The 14,908-nt window shown below is 42.0% G+C and overlaps 2 protein-coding genes across 2 annotated transcripts in view; both read right to left on the bottom strand.

The window, feature by feature from the left end:
• Positions 1-6,776, bottom strand: part of LOC115132147 (prostaglandin F2 receptor negative regulator-like) — a 50,581-nt gene extending 43,805 nt beyond the window's left edge. Inside the window, exons 1-2 of the mRNA XM_029664435.2 lie at positions 6,481-6,776; positions 1,369-1,737 (exon numbers count right to left, since the gene is read on the bottom strand). Coding sequence (XP_029520295.1) covers positions 1,369-1,737; positions 6,481-6,520 — 409 coding nt within the window. The 5' untranslated portion in view covers positions 6,521-6,776. The remainder of the gene's footprint in view (positions 1-1,368; positions 1,738-6,480) is intronic.
• A 4,844-nt stretch (positions 6,777-11,620) lies between these two features.
• LOC115144465 (T-cell surface antigen CD2-like) lies at positions 11,621-13,436 on the bottom strand. The gene is made up of 4 exons (XM_029685526.2): positions 13,354-13,436; positions 13,017-13,262; positions 12,663-12,818; positions 11,621-12,552 (listed from the first exon to the last, which is right to left on the bottom strand). Exons 1-4 carry the CDS (start codon positions 13,358-13,360, stop codon positions 12,341-12,343), a joined length of 621 nt encoding a protein of 206 aa, XP_029541386.2. The 5' UTR covers positions 13,361-13,436; the 3' UTR covers positions 11,621-12,340.
• Between the last annotated feature and the right edge of the window lie 1,472 nt (positions 13,437-14,908).

The following is a 14,908-nucleotide window of genomic DNA, read 5'->3' as shown; positions in this document are numbered from 1 at the left end:
CACACGATTATTCTGACATTCAACATTCTTAAAATAAAGTGGTATTCCTAACTGACCTAAGACAGGGAATCTTTACTTGTATTAAAATGTCAGGAATTGTGAAAAACTGCATTTTAATGTATTTGGCTAAGGTGCATGTAAACTTCAACTGTATACACACACGTGAAAATAAATATGAAAAAACAGTTTTTGCTTTGTCATTATGGGGTAACGTGTAGATTGAGGAAAAAAATACTTCATCAATTTTAGAATAAGGCTGTAACGTAACAAAATGTGGAAGAAGTCAAGGGGTCTGAATACTTTTCGAATGCACCGTATACATGTCAAGGCCACTTTAGTTGGAAGAAAAAAATGATAGACAAGCGAGTCAAGCAAACACAAAACTGAAAGTGTTGGTGGAGAATGCGGTTTGTGTCGACACACCCATAGGAGAGGTCAGTAAGACTGCCTCACCTACACAGGTGACTCTTCATACCAGAGTAAACTAATTTACACTACATGGTGTTACATCAATGGATCTTCACTGTACACAAACCGTCTACTAGTTCAACTACACCACCATGAAACATTGTTTTACAGCACGGCTACAAGCAGCACTAACAAAAAAAATCACCTACTAGTTCAAGAGCACTTAGATTATACAATATAATCTCACGCCTCTACCTGTTCCAGCTCTCCTCGTCAGCACAATACACCACTAAGCCTCTTTCTTTTCCTCTCCCTCAGCTCATTGAGACAGACTGTTCAGAACAGGGCAACAGTCAGCTCAACAGAAATAACAACCCCCATTTGACATGAGATAAATACACCCATCTGGCATCTGCTCCCCAAGTGTGTGTGTGTGTGTGTTAGAAGACTGAACATGTGTGAACATGAGTGAAATCAACACTTGATCACCTCTCACTAGTGTTTCCCCAAAGCAGCAGATCTAGGAACCGGTTTTCCCTCCCCAAAGCAGATTAGCATAATTGGGGTTAAAAGTTACATAGCTGATCCTGAACCAGTCCATCTAAGGAAAGTGCAGCTGTGTCCATGTAATTGTACTGTAGTGTATACAGTATATAAGCAGACACGTGTATGTGTGGTCTGACAAACACACCAGCTTAAGAGAGCGAGCCATGTGTAAGCAAGGGATATGAGCCGTGTTCAATAGATCACACGAACCACAATCACAGCAAGAGGACATGAACACACGCGCTGTATGAGTCTTCACAACCAGCCAACCTCAGTATGTAAACTAGAAGTCATAATGGAGGTCTGACTAATCTAGTTTGAAGTTAATACAGTTCTCCTAAATGGATATACGGTGATGCCACACTGATGGTTAAGACAGTCTATAAGTCTCTCTTATACTCGTGTATGACCCACCTTTGAGCGCCACCCCTGCGTCGTAGTTCCCACTGAAGACAGAGTCCGTACTGGGTGTACTGCAGAGGTACGTGGCGCTGTCTGAAGACCTCACTTCCCGTATCCTCAGCTCCACCACGCTGTCCCCCAGCCGCACCACGCTCAGGTCACCACTGGCCACCCGGTCGCTTAGCGACACATCAGAGTACTTTGGTTCGAAGGTGGAGATTACATGGATAGACCCCGCCTCCCCCTGCTGCATGGTCCAATCAAAATCCTGCTCCCTGGGCCCCTCATAGTCAGTGACATCACAACGCAGTGAGACAGGTTGGCCCTCCACACGGAGCAGAGGGCCAGGGGACACAGACACCACCCTGGCATGGGATACACCTAGAGAGAACACACACATGTCATTGACAGATCCATAAATTCAGCAAAATCCCCCACACAATGACAGCGTTCCTACCACATCAGACTTCCTTAGCTAACCTCTTGAAAGTCTCTCTGCTTAACAATACGCATACAGTTGAGAGATACATGGATATATTTAGCACAGGGCAGGCTAAATATACACTTAGATACTACCTTTGGTTTGATTCCTCTGTGATTCCAAACCCACAGTGTGTGTGTGTGTGTGGGTCTGTGTTCTATAAAAACGCCCACATATTGACACCTGAACCCTAGCGTCGCTGCACTCAATGGGTGAATCAATAATCTGAAGTGGTTCCTCTCCTTGTCTCCTTTCCTTTATTCCCACTGACATATAGTAACAGGTGAAAGCAAAGCCTATGGTAACATTTTTAAACTGGAGTAGAAGGAAAGCCACTACAGACCATTTAGATGCACCCATACAGACAGACAGTATTGCTAGAGAAGGGAACAGCCTAGACCACTTACTCTAGCTAGAGAGAGAAGACCTATATAAAGTACAGGCTTGTTTGGATGGGCATAGGGGAAAGAGCAGCAAACATGCACACACACCAGGCTTGTCTGAACAGGCTGAGGGGAAGAGCGTGCACATGCCATGGCCAGCATGGAGCAACACATGCTCCCCCACCCACACACACCACAAACCAAAGAACAGTATCAGGAAAAATGAGAGGCAAGAACAAAGTGACGATGCACCAGCAGCTTTCAAAAGAACGACCCCACAGCCCAGAAATAGTCCCTGTTAAATCCCAACCTGAACAACCAAAGAGCAAAGCCTTCTGGGAACATTTCCATCACACTACTTCTAATGGGAACGTTGGCCGCATTCCAATATGATCCTACACCACTGCCTTAGTTGGACCCTTAGTGATTAACATATCACTTCAAAACACCTTGTTGACATACAGTACACGTAATGCTTTTCCTGTTCTAGCGTGTTGGGACACTCAAGGAACTGGAGAAATAGACATTTGAGGGAAGGTGGTCCATAAAACATTGCTGGAACAGTCTGGTTCTGGGGGTGTCATCTCTTTGACTTACCCTACGTCATAAGAGAAGGGATATTATATTGGCCGGACACCACTTAGGAGTGTGACTAATATTAGCACGCAACTCTTAAGTCACTCTTATCCAAACAAACAGTCGGAGTCGTAGGGCCACAGAGTAAACAAGCAATATGAGACAGCCCAGTTAAGGAGAGGAAAGTGGAGAGACTTAACTGGTCAGGTGGTCTATGAGTAGTAGATAATGGATTTACCGCATCGGAAAGACCAACGGAATCATACAGCATCTGAACAGTCTTCCTGCTGTGTTCATTCTACAAACCCGAATAACGCAGGCTATCGGAAGCTCGCTCACACACGCGGAAGAATGGGCAGTAGTACACCATTCATAGGCGCCAACTACTTTCGGGCCTATTCACGATAGTATCTTCTGACCCGGGAAGTTTTGTTCAGAGCCCTGACGCTTGCTCTAACATTAACGCGCATCGCTTGCGGTATGGTTGTGTCGACATAACGCATAATTCATATATAAATATATCATTTTAAAAGTTTTAATTACTACACACCTTTTTAGGGTTAATGTTCCCACATGGCCATATCACTTGTTTACGGAAGACATAAGTGGCCACCTATGCTAATTAGCAGTCTAGCATCCCCGAATGAACACCTGTTTGTAATCTGAGGAAGTATAGTTCGTCAACTGGAGACAGTTTGTTGATCTGTGCAAAACTGCTGCACGAAGTCCATCTTTTTTTATTTGGAAGATTCTTTCTTGCCAATATGAAAGATAAGGGGCATATGAGCATATTTTGCAAAACCACACACACAGAAATGTTTTGGAGAGCTAGGGCAGTAGTACGTCATCAACATGTTTGGGGAGGTGTGCATGTATTTATTATTTAGGACAGGGATGTCAAACTCATTTTCATTGTTTTTGGAGTTTGACTGTCTAGACTTCATTTGTGATTCTGCGAACTGGAGAGCCAATAAATTAATGCAGGTCCATTATCATTTCTACAGTTTCGATGGTTTTAGTAATAAAAGTATATTAATATATTAAGTTTGTATATTAAATACATTTACTCAAACCACCCGTGTGCAGTATATTTGACACCCCTGGTTTAGGCTATAGACCTAAAAATCCTCAGCATGCTTCATATCGACTGGTGCCAAGCCAAACTGTTAGGAAAAATCAAATTTATACTCCCGTATAAAGACCTTAGCTTGAAAAAGTGTCATTAATTGTGGTTTTTGCCTTGGAGATCTTAGTCACGCAATTTTATACTAAAGACAAATATGAACGCAACAATTTAAAATGATTTACTGAGTTACAGTTCATAAGGAAATCAGTCAATTTAAATAAATGAATTAGGCCTTAATATATGGATTTCCCATGACTGGGAATATAGATATGCATCGGTTGTCATGGATCAGAAAACCAGTCAGTATCTGGTGCGACCACCATTTACCACACAGTGCGACGTCTCCTTCACATTGAGTTGATCAGGCTGTTGATTGTGGCCTGTGGAATGTTGTCCCACTCCTCAAATGGCTGTGCAAAGTTGCTGGATATTGGCGGGAACTGGCGCACGCTATCATGAACGTCAATCCAGAGCATCCCAAACATGCTCAATGGGTGACATGTCTGGTGAGTATGCTGGCCATGGAAGAACTTGGACATTTTCAGCTTACAGGAATTGTGTACAGATCCTTGTGGCACGAGGCTATGCATTATAATGCTGAAACATGAGGTTATGGCGGCGGATGAATGGCACAACAATGGGCCTCAGGATCTCGTCACGGTATCTCTGTGCATTCAAATTGCCATCGATAAAATGCAATTGTTTTCGTTGTCCGTAGTTCATGCCTGCCCATACCATAACCCCAACACCACGAGGCACTCTTCACAACATTGACATCAGTAAACCACACACCCACACGATGCCATACGCGTGGTCTGCGGTGAGGCCCGGATGGAGGACAATGGAGGGACTTAATGGCGATGGCAATTCGATGCATGGACAATCCACCATCTGCATTGGCCGTGCAGTATTTACAGTGATATGGCCTCTGCAGAAGTCTGGGCATTCATACTCCTTGCGGTTCGCCGAACAGCGCAGAGTGGTGCACGGAAAGCCAGTACGAGCTCAATTTGGCCTCTGTGTGCCATCGTAATTGCATCACAGCAGAAATAGGCTCTTATGGTAGAGAAATTAACATTAAGTTCTCTGGCAGCAGCACTTGTGGACATCCCTGCAGTCAGCATGGCAATTACACGCTCCCTCAAAACATATGTGGCCCTGTGTTGTGTGACAAAATGGCACATTTTAAAATGGCATTTTATTGTTCCCAGCACAAGGTGCACTTGTGTAATGATCATGGCGTTTAATCAGCTTCTTGATATACCACACCTGTCAGGCAGATGGATTATCTTGGCAAAGGAGAAATGCTCTCTAACAGGGATGGAAACAAATTTGTGCACCAAATTTGAGAGAAAAGATGTGTATGGAACATTTCTGGTATCTTTTATTTTTGATCATTAAACATGGGGCCAACACTTTACATGGACACTGAACAAAAATGTAAACGCGACATTAACTACGCTGTTTGGTGCAGTATTTCAGTTAAAATAAAGTGTATGAATACACTTTGAATGACAGACTTTCCTGCAGAATCCATACTGACCAGTCACGACGAAATGGCGTAGACTCCGGCTTGCCTCAAGAAAAATCCCCAAAAGAAAGAAAAAATATATATCGTTATAATATGCACGAACTCTTAACGGTTTCGGGTGGGAACCATGCGGAAGCCTTTAAAGCCGTAGGAAAGGGCGGACGGGCACCCACCCCTGCTCCATGAAGGCGGGAGACATGTTAACTGGAGACATTTGATCATCTCAAGGTACCACACTAATTTAAATTTAGCCGCTCACACAAACAATGGCACAGGGAAGCCTTATGCGACGCAGAATATACGTTGCCAGACACACACACTCCCCATCGTACACAATCTGACACCGTTGTGAAATAAAATGGGTCCGGTCAACTAAACGAAAAGGATATTCCTGCCTTGATCACGGAGATCTGTTATTAGTCATTGGTTAGCATAAATCCATCAGTGGTGGACAGTGCTCCAGTCCAAATTCAACTACATTAGTTAAATTGTCAACTGATCAAGGGGATCTATGCGAATTGGACGGCTACCCATCGCGTGTTATGGTGCCTCCATGTAACTGGACCATTGTCAGGGTTGTCATCTTATCTTTTGATGAATTTAATGACATCAATTATCTCGCTCGTTCTCCTTTGATTGAACGATTAAAAGTTTCGACTGGGATTTAAGGCTCCGGAACTGAAATGGAAAATTGCCACACACCCTCATCTGTGACCAACCACGGTAGCCTACATGTAACTAGGAAGTTGGGCGTGGGAAAATCTATTCATATATTAAAAAAAGGTTCGTTTTGGAAAAACTCAGTCATGTCATTAATTTAGGAGAAACGGCATGATCAGTAAAAATCTGTTGATAGCGTTGCCTTTAAATTAATTTGACTAATTGCTTTGTCAATGGAGATTCAGGTTAAGTGAAAACGTGCCCGCGTGTACATGTCAATCTAATATGTTCCACTAAACGACAGCACACGCGTTATTATGACGATATTATTAGACCGTTTGACAACCCTTTTTCAAATATAACTTACCCATCGATAAAAACAAGAGTAGAAGAGATAGATGTTCCATCCTGCAAATTCGCGTCTTTTTAACTCCCAGTTCGTTGCTTTGTCATTAAAATCAGCCACGGGTGAAAGGAGTCCTCTCGGACCTTCAGTTCAAAAACCTAACCACCAGCGACCTCTCAGAAATCCCCAATACGAGAACCGACACTGGCGAGTAGACGTTCGGATATCCGTTAAATGGACGTGCGTACAGTGAAAGTCCACTGGTTTGGTTTGGAGAGGGAGGGAACAACGTTGCCGTGTCCGGAAGTCAGTTTTTGGAGGAGGGGAGTAGCGGAGGGATTTTCACAGGTAGCTCTGTCCCAAGTCTCATCTCATGTGGTCTCACTAGTGGCTATTTAGAGCTGAATAATAGGCCTACAGAATATCATCATCGATACAGTATGTGTAACGTTACACGGAACCCAAACCGGCTGCGCGCAGGCGCTATCATGCACACATGTATTTTGTCCCCCTACACCAAACGCGATCACGATTCGCAGGTTAAAATATCAAAACAAACTCAACCAATGCCATTAATTTGGGGACAGGTCGAAAAGCATTAAACATGTATGGCAATTTAGCTAGTTAGCTTGCACTTGCTAGCTAATTTGTCCTATTTAGCTAGCTTGCACTTGCTCGCCAATTTGTCCTATTTAGCTAGCTTGCTGGTGCTAGCTCATTTGTCCTGGGATGTAAACATTGAGTTGTTATTTTACCTGAAATCCGAGGATGAATCCACACATAAAACGGTCAACCGAATCGTTTCTAGTCATCTCTCCTCCTTCCAGGCTTTTCAATCTTTGAATTTATATAGTGATTGCATCTAAACTTTCATAGTATTACCACGACAACCGACAAAACATTTAATCTTTCAATCACCCACGTGGGTATAACCAATGAGGAGATGGCAGTGGGCACCTGCTTCTATAAACCAATGAGGAGATGGGAGAGGCAGGGCTTTCAGCAAGATCTGCGTCAGAAATAGGAATGACTTCTATTTTAGCCCTTGGCATTGCAGACGCTGGGTGCAATAATTGATTAACATAGATTCCTAAATGTATTTGCAAAGCTAGCAGTGTAGTCAGGGTATTAGCCTATTGAAATTATGCTGTCAGATCATTTCACATCTACAAAGGGCCACTAAGAGGTGTGTAGTTTCAAGTTTTAAAGGGAATTTAACTCAAAAATGATATTTTCATTAATCCACTGTTGATATAGTCCTAAAATGTCTGGCATGTCAGCAGTCAAGTTGTCAAGATATTATGCAAGGGTGAGTCTAATCCTGAATGCTGATTGGGTAAAACCGCATTCCAGCCGGTGTCTATTCCACAAGTTACTACAAGCTACATCTATGATGTTAAAGTGCCTATTTACTGTGTTCCATCTGACTGCGCAATCCACTGTCTCATTAGCCCAGCCAGGCAATTTATAAAGATGATCTCCACTATAAAAAGCATATAGATATTATCTCACATTTCTTTTTAGTTATCAACAGCAGGGATTTGTACAAACCTTGCTGTCTGTCTCTCGGACATTTGCAATATTGTAATTAGTTCTCGCATAGTAATGAACATGTCGGGATGAGACAGACAGGCAGGCACCTTTTCTCAGCCAGTCGAAATCATGAATCAGCATCATTTTTGTGTATTTCTATTGACATTTATTTCACCTTTATTTTACTAGGCAAGTCAGTTAAGAACAAATTCTTATTTTCAATGATGGCCTAGGAACAGTGGGTTAACTGCCTGTTTAGGGGCAGATGACAGATTTGTACCTTGTCAGCTCGGGGATTTGAACTTGCAACTTTTCGGTTACTAGTCCAACACTCTAACCACTAGGCTACCCTGCCGTACATAGATACAGAACATTTACATTACATTTACATTTAAGTCATTTAGCAGACGCTCTTATCCAGAGCGACTTACAAATTGGTGCATTCACCTTATGACATCCAGTGGAACAGTAGTGCATCTAAATCTTTTAAGGGGGGTGAGAGGGATTACTTTATCCTATCCTAGGTATTCCTTAAAGAGGTGGGGTTTCAGGTGTCTCCGGAAGGTGGTGATTGACACCGCTGTCCTGGCGTCGTGAGGGAGTTTGTTCCACCAGAAAGACTTAACTACTGGGTCACGTCTCTGGCAACCAAACCAATTATACAAACTACCAGCCGGCTTGGGTAGCAACCCCGGATTTACGTCAGGACTATATCTTGTGGATGGAAGGATGAAATAGTATGAATAAATTAATCAAAATATATATTTGTATTAAAATATGTAAATTATTATTTGAATATGTTGGTAATCCGTTGTATAAAAGTGATAATGCCCTCGAAGCTGGTGTTTGGAAGATATTTTGGCATGCCTCATGATTTTTTATTTTAACCTTTATTTGTCTAGGCAAGTCAGTCGCTGCAGCTGTACATAGTCCATCGGTAAATAGCCCACCCAATTTACCTACCTCATCCCCATACTGTTTATATTTATTTACTTTTCTGCTCTTTTGCACACCAGTATCTCTACCTGCACATGACCATCTGATCATTCATCACTCCAGTGTTAATCTGCAAAATTGTAATTATTCGCTTACCTCCTCATGCCTTTTGCACACAATGTATATAGACTCTTTTTTTCTTTCTACTGTGTTATTGACTTGTTAATTGTTTACTCCATGTGTAACTCTGTGTTGTTGTCTGTTCACACTGCTATGCTTTATCTTGGCCAGGTCGCAGTTGTAAATGAGAACTTGTTCTCAACTAGCCTACCTGGCTAAATAAAGGTGAAATAAATAAAAAATGTAAAGTTAAGATCAAAATCTTATTGACAATGACAGCCTAATGGGGAACAGTGGTTTAACTGCCTTGTTCAGGGGCAGAACGACAGATTTTTACCTTGTCAGCTCGGGGATTTGATCCAGCAACCTTTCAGGTACTGGCCCAACACTCTAACCACTAGGCTATCTGCTGCCCCAAAACATGTATCAGAAGTTGAATGATGATGTGGCTGGAGACACTTTTTTTCTTAAGTTCAATATCTTGAAAACTTGACTGCTGACATGCAAAACATTTTGGGAGCGTATCAACAGTGGACTAATGAAAAAAATACCAAAAGTTTGTTTCTGAGTGAAATTCCCCTTTAATGTCATATGCACAAGTACAGTAAAATGCCTTTCTTGCAAGCTCTAAACCACAAAATGCAATAATCAATATCAATTTAGTGTTAAAAATAACACAAGGTATACCAAAAACACGTGAAATAAGAACACAAGAAGTAAGTAAGGTATACAGTATACAGGGTCAGTTCCAATACCATATGTACAATATGCAGGGATACTGGAATGATAGATGTAGATATGTATAGGGGTAAGGTGACTAGGCATCAGGAAATATGATAAACAGAGTAGCAGCAAAGTATATGATGATTGCATGTCAGTGTGTGTGTGTAGAGTCAGTATAAATGTGTGTGTATGTTTTGGGCTCCTGAGTGGTGCAGCGGTCTAAGGCACTGCATCTCAGTCCTAGAGGTGTCACTAGAGACCCTGGTTTTATTGCATGCTGCATCACAACTGGCTGTGATTGGGAGTCCCGCAAATGGCCCAGTGTCATTTGGGTTAGGTTTTGGCTGGGGTAGGCCGTCATTGTAAATAAGAATTTGTTCTTAACTCACTTGCCTAGTTAAATCCATATATTTTTAATGTTGTGTGTGTGAGCAAATTAATAGGGATTGTTGCCGGGGATTGATTTTGGGACTGGGTTGCAGAAGAACCTGACACCTCTGAAGACTGGCCACTGTATTTGCTGTAGGTATAGTTTACAAAGTGCGGGTTAGTTTTAGGGTTGGAGAAAATAGGATTTTGAATGGGACTGAATTTTTGGTTAGCTGTACAAGACTCTGTGTGTGTGTGTGTGTATGTGTGCATGCGTGTGTAACTAAGCATTTCAATGTTAGTCTACACCCGTTGTTTACGAAGAATGTGATGGATAACATTTGATTTGGGTGTTGGTGTGTGTTTGTGGGCCTAAGTGTGTGTGTTGGGGACAGGCGCACGGCTGGCAGGTGCCCAAAGCCAAATGGTGGATGTATCGGCTCACGGTCACATCACAGTCACCCAGACCTCTATTTATACTGGGCCACACAACAGAGTGACTGACCACACACGGCTCTTGTCTTTCTGACCCATTTTCTCCTTACCTATCTTTAACATTGAATGCATGTGAATGACGTCTCTGTCTGAAGGCTGAAGCCTTAGTACCTCAGTGTGAATAACTGAAAGTGACTGACTGTACAATATTAACAACCCAGACAGGAAACTGAAGGTCAAACCACAGCCTTTTCACTTTGTTTTAGGCAGTAGGTTGATCTTAGATATGTGCCTAAGGGCACAATGATATAACCCAGGGACAGGAAGTGATTCGTTTAGGGGTCAGAGTTCAGGCTGTCGAACATGGCTCTGAGTGATAAACCTGAGTTTACTGTAGCCTCAGTGTGTATCAGGGATACAGCGATTTTCAACCTAGCTTCCTTTTCCGCTGAAAACCTGGATGTGGGAACTCCGTTCAGGCGTTTCTCTTACGCCTGCTACGTTCGGTTAACTTTATTGTGACTTCTGCCGGTCTGTCATCAAACTGGTTCCCAAACGTTTACTCGCTGTCAGTGACCCAGCCAAAGACTTTCAGGAACATATTCAGATTTCTGTCAAATAACTCGTTTAAATGTGATTCAAAGGAAAACGTTAATGGCCCACAAGTAGGTCCCTGGCCCACCCACTTCCACTATTACTGTTGAATAGTCATGCGAGCAGATTAAATGAACATGGAAGCAAAGCGCCATCTAGGGTTTATATAGTGAACAGGCGTGTGATGGAGAGGTTTTTTCAAATAACATTTTATTGGTCACATTCACATGCTTGCAGATGTTAATGCGAGAGTAGCGAAATGCTTGTAAAAAAAATGGGTGCAAAAACCTGTGTTAATGTGCAGTTCAGTAAACGCAAATGCGCACACACACACACAGCATCATATCCCTCCCTCCCACACACACACACACACAGCATCATATCCCTCCCTCCCACACACACACACAGCATCATATCCCTCCCCACACACACACACACAGCATCATATCCCTCCCTCCCACACACACACACAGCATCATATCCCTCCCTCCCACACACACACACACAGCATCATATCCCTCCCACACACACAGGAAAAGGAGGTAAGATGTGTGGAAGCGAGGGCTTCAGTTAAGTGTTGCTTTCAGCATCTTTGCTCCCTGCATGCTATTCGTTGGTGCCGTGCCAAAACCACCGCCAAGAGGCCTCAGCGATGTAACAGGAAAACAATTGATTACATGAGAGCTTTACTCAGAGGTGTGAATACAGAGAATGACTCAAATGCACAATGATGTGAATGGAAACATTTTCAGAACTATTATTATCATCTTGCAATTGTTAGCTATCAGACCTGGGTTCGAATACATATGCATTTTAATTATTTGTATTTGAAATACTTATTTCCTGTGTATTTGAGTATTTTCAAATAATGTTGCCCATCAATGACTATGTGCCTGTAGTTATTTAGTTTTTATTGACAACCACACAGACATCAAGTTAAGGTCACTACTTCAAGAGAAGGTGGATAGATAGGTAGGCTACAACTCAACATAAAAACAATGAAACAGAATTTTGAAAAGGCATTGGAAGAAAAGAACACTATGTGGGTATTTTTCCCTTCCTTTTCTATTCTATTCTTTAGATAACAACATTTTCAACATCTACAACATGTAGACTGCTGGAACTCCTTTCCTTGGATCAGAAAGTATATAGGCGAAACCTGTTTCCAGACTCATTGCCTGGCGGGGTGAGAGCCTTTCTTCCTAGGCTGCGGTAGTGGTGGGGGCTGCTCCTCATCATCATCCATTGGTGTCTGTGGAGGCTTCCCTCGAGCCTGGGCTCTGGGTTGGGGCGCAGCCTGGCTGGAGGCTCTGGCGGTGGGCCTGGGGCCCGTGGAACCAGGTGGGGCCCCACCGGGGGGTCTCTGCCTTTGCTTCTGGCCTTCTGGGTGAGAAGGAACAAAAGAAAGATACTGTAGACACCATAAATGTTTCTGTGCACAGAACACCAACACAACAGCCATAGACATTTGAGATTTAGTCTGAAGCGATTACCTTCAAAGCGCATGTGGCTCTTGCGTCGGCTGAGGCAACAGCACACCAAGGTGATGATGAGGAGGAGTACCAAGCCCCCTCCCCCGGCCAGGATGCCCACCATGGTCCAGAAATCCAAACCAAACGGTGAACGCAGATCACCCGATTTGGAGACAGCTGAGAGGAGGGTGGGGGATGAGGGGTGGAGCAGAACGAGAGACAAATGACATGTTACTTTCTTTGTCTTTTTTATTTGTTGCGCCACCAATCTTAAACATTAGTCACTTTTTTCCTGAAAACAGAAGAAAACAGAGAGAAAAAGAAAGACAGAGATTCGCAGAGAATTGCAATTGAGCCCTTCAAAACATACTGTACCATTGCATGTTGGTTTGATGATGTCACTTGTCTCCGCATTGACCTCATTGACTGCAGAGCAGGTGAAGGTGTCTGGCTCTTTCAGTTGTTTCAGACTGATGATCAAGGTTGGATTTTTTTTCCCATTTAACGGCTGTCTGTTCTTGCTCCACTTGAAAGTCACTCCCTCAGTGTTGGTCAAGAAACAGGTAAAGGTGACGTCCTTATCAGAACAGGTGAATTGCACTGAGGGCTTGGAGACCTTTTCTGGAGAGAAACAAAATGGCCGCCATCAGTGTCTCTAAAGGAGAGGATACGGTACTTGTATGGTTGGAAAGAAAGAGAGAAAGAGACTTACCCTTCATACACAGTCTGAAGGACTCTTCTTTGATGCTTTTCCCTTCGCTGTTGAACACCTCTGCTTTGTAAGTACCTTCGTTTGCTGACACCAGGCCTTTGAGTTGGAGAGACCCATCATCTAAGATATCCTCAGGCTTGCCTGGTTTGAACTTTCCATTCTTTCTTTTTAATAGAACTTTTTCATTGTGTTTCCAGGTTATTTCTTTCGAACTCAAGTCAGTGTATTTCAGAGGGATGGAGAAGAAAGATCCATGTTGGAAATAATAATTGCATGAATCTGTGATAGAAGAGAAGAAAAGAGATCAGAATAATTATCTGTTGTTGCTGACGGTAACATACTTTTATTACGTTTTGGGGTCAATAAAGAGTTAGAAAATGTGATCTAATTCAAATCTTATTATTGACATTTTTGGTCAAGCATGTATTTACAGTATAAATGACCAATTATGCATGCTACATTTCAAAGTAAAATAAGTTAATTTCAAGTACAATTGTCCATTGTTAGTTTCTCATCATTTGTCAGTTAGGACAACTACTAGGCAAATATGCTCTAAAACAGCTTCTACCAAGTGTTTTTAACTTGGATCAAATTCAAATAATGCTACTGTATGAAAATATGTGTTCAACTGGCTGGGTTAGCCACAGTAACCCAGATCATTCTATTAAATCTTCCTGTTTTTGTGTACTGGGTGTTTGAAACAGAACATGTCTAAAACCACAACTGTCTGAAAGGCCATAGATACTAAAATAACAGGACCTCTTTAAAACAAATGGCCGATCTGGGGACAATCTCATAGACAGATGGTCAGATTAAGCCTTCTCCTTGAGTAAATAGGATGTTCATCTTGGTCAAATGACCGATATCTTATACATTTATATATCAATGGTAATTGAAGTCAAATAAATTACATTGGCATGGAAAAAAACACTTAAGTAAAGAAATAAGTATTGTCCCACATAATGATCTTAAAATATCTAAATAGCATTTACAATATCCATACAAATCATTCTAATAATGAGATAAAATTGCAATATCAAATCATGCAAAGGAAGTTGTTAAAAAAATCGATGACATTGTTACATTTACAAGATAACACAGAGGCACCACAGAAGAGACATTTTATTTTCAACGTCATTTTTCATGCCCATGTCATTGCTCATTTTCTCCCTAACATTGCTCATTTTCTCCCTAACATTGCTCATTTTCTCCCTAACATTGCTCATTTTCTCCCTAACATTGCTCATTTTCTCCCTAACATTGCTCAAATCAATTGTGATCAAATGTACAGATTCAATAGCAATCCATGAATGTGACCATCAATGGATAAGACCTTTTTATTTACCAGATTGACCCTATTTGATTATCATTTAAATGAAAAGTATGCTATTTAAAATCAATAGACATCCTCTTCTCAAATAACTGATCAAACAATTACTCATCTTTTTTTTTTACTGTAAAAACAAACAAACAGACTAAACAAAACATCCTCAACCAATCCACAGGCTTGTGGGGGATAGAGGGAGAGAGTCTTACCTGCTGAAAGAGAGAGAAA

This window comes from Oncorhynchus nerka, linkage group LG2, assembly GCF_034236695.1.
Source record: "Oncorhynchus nerka isolate Pitt River linkage group LG2, Oner_Uvic_2.0, whole genome shotgun sequence".
Taxonomy (NCBI): domain Eukaryota; kingdom Metazoa; phylum Chordata; class Actinopteri; order Salmoniformes; family Salmonidae; genus Oncorhynchus; species Oncorhynchus nerka.
This window is presented reverse-complemented; position numbering and strand designations above follow the sequence as displayed.

Excerpts from the sequence above, each read along its gene's own strand:
- LOC115144465 (XM_029685526.2), bottom strand. Across the intron at positions 12,819-13,016 it reads CATCAAACCAACATGCAATG|CTGTCTCCAAATCGGGTGAT; the intron begins GTACAGTATGTT and ends CCCTCCTCTCAG. Across the intron at positions 12,553-12,662 it reads GAGCCACATGCGCTTTGAAG|AAGGCCAGAAGCAAAGGCAG; the intron begins GTAATCGCTTCA and ends CTTCTCACCCAG.